Raw genomic sequence first — 3,888 nt, 5'->3', positions numbered from 1 at the left:
CCCATGTAGAGAGCATTACAGTAGTCTAATCTCGAGGTGACCGTCGCATGGGTCACTGTAGCCAGGTCGTCGCGGTCGAGGAAGGGAATCAACTGCCGAATCAGCCAAAGATGATAAAAGGCTGACTTAGCAGTGGCTGCCACCTGGGCCTCCATTGTTAAGGAGGGATCTAGGAGCACTCCCAAACTCCTAACCTCCGACGCTGGCACCAGTGGCGCCCCGTCGAAGGCCCATCCCCGAACCACCCCGGCTCAGGCACAGGACCTCCATCTTCACTGGATTTAGCTTCAGCCGGCTCAGTCTAAGCCAACCAGCCACAGCCTGCAACGCCCAGTCCAGATAATCCAGGCCGGAGTCAGACCGGCCACCCAACAACAGATAGAGCTGGGTGTCATCAACGTACTGGTGACACCCCAGCCCAAATCTCTGGGCAAGGAGGCGTATGTAGATGTTAAATAACATCGGGGAAAGCACCGCCCCCTGAGGCACACTGCACTCAAGTGGGTGTCTCCTGGACTGCTGTTCCCCTAGCACCACCCTTTGTCCCTGACCCTGGGGAAAGGAAGCAAGCCATTGCAAGGCTAGCCCCTGTATCCCCATGTCGGCGAGGCGGTGGGTCAGCAATTGATGGTTGACCATGTCAAACACAGCCGACAGGTCTAACATCAGTACCGCCGAACCGCCCCGATCCAGATGTCTCCGGAGATCGTCAGTAAGGACAACCAGCGCTGTCTCCATCCCATGTCCCCAGGCGGAAGCGTCATCCTGATCTAAAACGGAAGTGTCATCCAGAAAGCCCTGTAGCTCTATAAGTTGGTTGTGACTTGATAGGGAAAAAAAACAGAACTACCCACTAGAAGAGTGCCCCCACCCACATTTCTTCATGAGTCGCTGTTCTGTTTGTGCTTCCTAAATGGAGAGATGAATCCAGAGCACTGACTTATGCAGAAAGGCAAAGGCAAAGCTAATCTGCGATTAATTCTGCTGCATCTCTGCATCTGTAGGGACTGAATGATCCAATTACATCTGCTACATAAACACAGCTAAATTATTCCACACCTACCCCCAGCCTGCAAGGCGGACTGGAAAGAGATGAGGCCAGAACAGTAAACCATGCAGAGGCACAACAGGCAGCCTCCCTTGTGGTTGAGTGGTTTAGGTTCCTACAAGTCTTGAATTAATCAAATATTAGCACTTCTCTCATGGCACACCAAGAGACCTCACGCAAAATAACAATTGTGATAAAATCCACAGCCACCTTAGAAATAAGGCTTCATATCCAATAAGGTTGTAATTATCTGCCCTGTAACTGATCCAGTAAAACTGTTTACGCGTATTAGATGCCTTCTACCCTGTATTTTTTTCTCTTTCCCTCCGCAGGGACACTCCAGTTTCATCACACATCTGGACTGGTCCAAGGATGGAAAATTCATTATGTCCAATTCTGGGGACTACGAAATCCTGTATTGTGAGTAGTGGGGATATTATGAACATCTGAAGCTACCTGGTCAGCCATTTGGCCCATCTAGGACAGTATTTACATCTTGACTGGCAGTGGCTCTCCAGGGTCTCAGGCAGAAAGCCTTTCACAGTCCTAGTTTCAGAGGGCAGACAGTCTGGTCTGCAGTAAATCAGTTAGATTCCAGTCCAGTAGCACCTTAAGAGACCAACATGAGTTTCTGTTATCTGAGATAGGCAACCGGAGATGAAACTACAAAGCATATTCTCTGCCATGGAGCCATGTAGGGGGAGGATGACCCAGCTGCCGGTCTGTTGTCCAAAGCACCCCAACCCCAGAAAAAAACCCTCCAGGACAACAACTACTGAGTGCTCATCCTCCAAACAAGCAGTCACTGCTTTGAAGCACTTGGTACGGCTGTTTCCTTTAAGCACCAGCAGATGGAGCAGCTGCTTTATGTTCACAATAAGCAACATGTTGCTTAAAAGGTGAGTAAACCTAGAATGGCCCAGGCTAGCCTGATCTCGTCAGATCTCGGAAGCTAAGCAGGGTCGGCCCTGGTTAGTACTTGGATGGGAGACCTCCAAGGAAGTCCAGGGTCGCTATGCAGCGTCCAGGGTCGCTACGCAAACCACCTCTGTCCGTCTCTTGCCTTGAAAACCCAACAGGGTCACCGTAAGTCGGCTGGAACTTGACAGCACTTTCTACCTAGGGAGTGTCTGTGCAATGGCAGAGAAAGAGCAGTGGATTTGGTTAGTCCCAGTTTCTAAAAACTGATCGTCACTCTTGCGCGGCAGTCTGGTTTCTCTTTCGGAGCGGCCTGCAGCTGACATTCACATTTGCTCCTGCGTTCTCTTTTGCCAGGGGACGTGGCCGGGGGTTGCAAACTGCTGAGGAATCGCTTTGAGAATAAGGACCGTGAGTGGGCCTCCTACACCTGCGTGCTTGGCTTCCATGTTTTTGGTGAGTTTCCTGGGCAGGATCAGAGAACGGCCTCGGTACTGGTGGGAAGCTGGTCTGCCTGCAATACCAGTACAGTTAGCGTCAGCCAATGAGCCACCAAGGGAGATTCTTCTAAGCCACTGTATCCACTGAATAATTCCTGTCTGTCTATCTGTCTCTCCAATTGCCTGCAGGTGTGTGGCCTGTCGGCTCAGATGGCACCGACATCAACTCACTTTGCCGATCCCACAACGAGCGGGTAGTGGCCGTAGCAGATGATTTTTGCAAAGTCCATCTCTTCCAGTATCCCTGTGCTAAGCCCAAGGTATGAAAGGAGTGGGGCAAAATGGGGTGTGACGGAGTGATGGTCAAAAGCAAGATTTAACTCAGCCGTGACCTGGGGCAACAGGGATAGATACCCTATCTTCTCGCCACTCCTTCCGGCGGGCGCTGTGTTACGTTTTCAAATTGTCCTCCGTAGCCAAGTAATAAACATGTTTCTAATAGCTAGGAAGGCCAGATAGTGAGGGTAGTGGGGAAGGAGACCTGTGTTTCCAGCATGCTTGTTCTAAATGGCACACCTGGGATTACGGTTTGCAGAGAAAGGACGTCGAGCATCTTGGGTAACCTACACAAAAATACGACATCGGTGGGTCTTGTCTACCCTGCAAGCTGCGTCTTGCAGAATCCGGCCCTCCCAAAACCAATCCTTTGATACGTGCTACTATTGCCACTATTGTTTCCCTTGAAAATAGTTTCAGAGAGTAGCCCTGTTAGCCCACAGTAGAAGAACTAGATTCAAGTCTAGTAGCGCCTTTAGAGACCAACATTCAGCTTTCGAGAGTCAGAGCTCCCTTTGTCCAACACTGTTACCCTGGAAACCTTGTTGGTCTCCAAGGGGCTACTGGCCTCCATTTTAGCTCTTCCGTTGTCATCCTGCATCTGTGCAACTCAGCTCCCCCTTGCGAGGCGTTCCTGTGTCAGAACTATCTAGGCTTGCTTATGGGTTACCATGCTGTGGCACCCTTCGAAAACGTCTCTTCCCTCTGTCTCTCCCAGGCACCAAGCCATGAATACGGGGGGCACGGGAGCCACGTCACCAACGTGCGCTTCACACACAATGATGGCTACCTCATCTCCATGGGTGGCAAGGACACCAGCATCTTCCAGTGGCGAGTGCTGGGCGGGAGCCTTCCTCGCAGCCGTTCCCTCTCTTCCGCCTCCGTCTCCTCCCAGGATGCTGGGGCCAGCACCTGACGCCGAAGGGCGGGGGACAAGTACAGTGACTTCAGTCTTGGCGTGAAGGGATGACGGGGGAAGTGGCCTCCCATCCCATGATTGATTCCTTGGGATTCAGGTTCTCAAACAGAGCCATGGGAGGTTGGGAGTCTCTTTCCCCTCCCAACACGATGTACTCGGGCTAACAAATGAGATTTGCTTTATTAACATAGGGGTGAAGTGGGGGGGAGTTGCCAGAGGGAAGGGCA

The 3,888-nt window shown here is 51.5% G+C and overlaps 1 protein-coding gene across 1 annotated transcript in view; it reads left to right on the top strand.

Annotated features, from left to right (window-relative positions):
• EML3 (echinoderm microtubule associated protein like 3) overlaps positions 1-3,882 on the top strand; it is a 39,568-nt gene extending 35,686 nt beyond the window's left edge. Inside the window, exons 18-22 of the mRNA XM_015422708.1 lie at positions 1,070-1,106; positions 1,381-1,468; positions 2,324-2,422; positions 2,596-2,726; positions 3,461-3,882. Of these exons, the coding sequence (XP_015278194.1) occupies positions 1,070-1,106; positions 1,381-1,468; positions 2,324-2,422; positions 2,596-2,726; positions 3,461-3,658 (553 nt within the window). The 3' untranslated portion in view covers positions 3,659-3,882. The remainder of the gene's footprint in view (positions 1-1,069; positions 1,107-1,380; positions 1,469-2,323; positions 2,423-2,595; positions 2,727-3,460) is intronic.
• Positions 3,883-3,888: the final 6 nt, after the last annotated feature.

Source organism: Gekko japonicus, unplaced genomic scaffold (assembly GCF_001447785.1).
Source record: "Gekko japonicus isolate JY-2015 unplaced genomic scaffold, Gekko_japonicus_V1.1 scaffold2762, whole genome shotgun sequence".
Classification (NCBI taxonomy): Eukaryota; Metazoa; Chordata; class Lepidosauria; order Squamata; family Gekkonidae; genus Gekko; species Gekko japonicus.
This window is presented reverse-complemented; position numbering and strand designations above follow the sequence as displayed.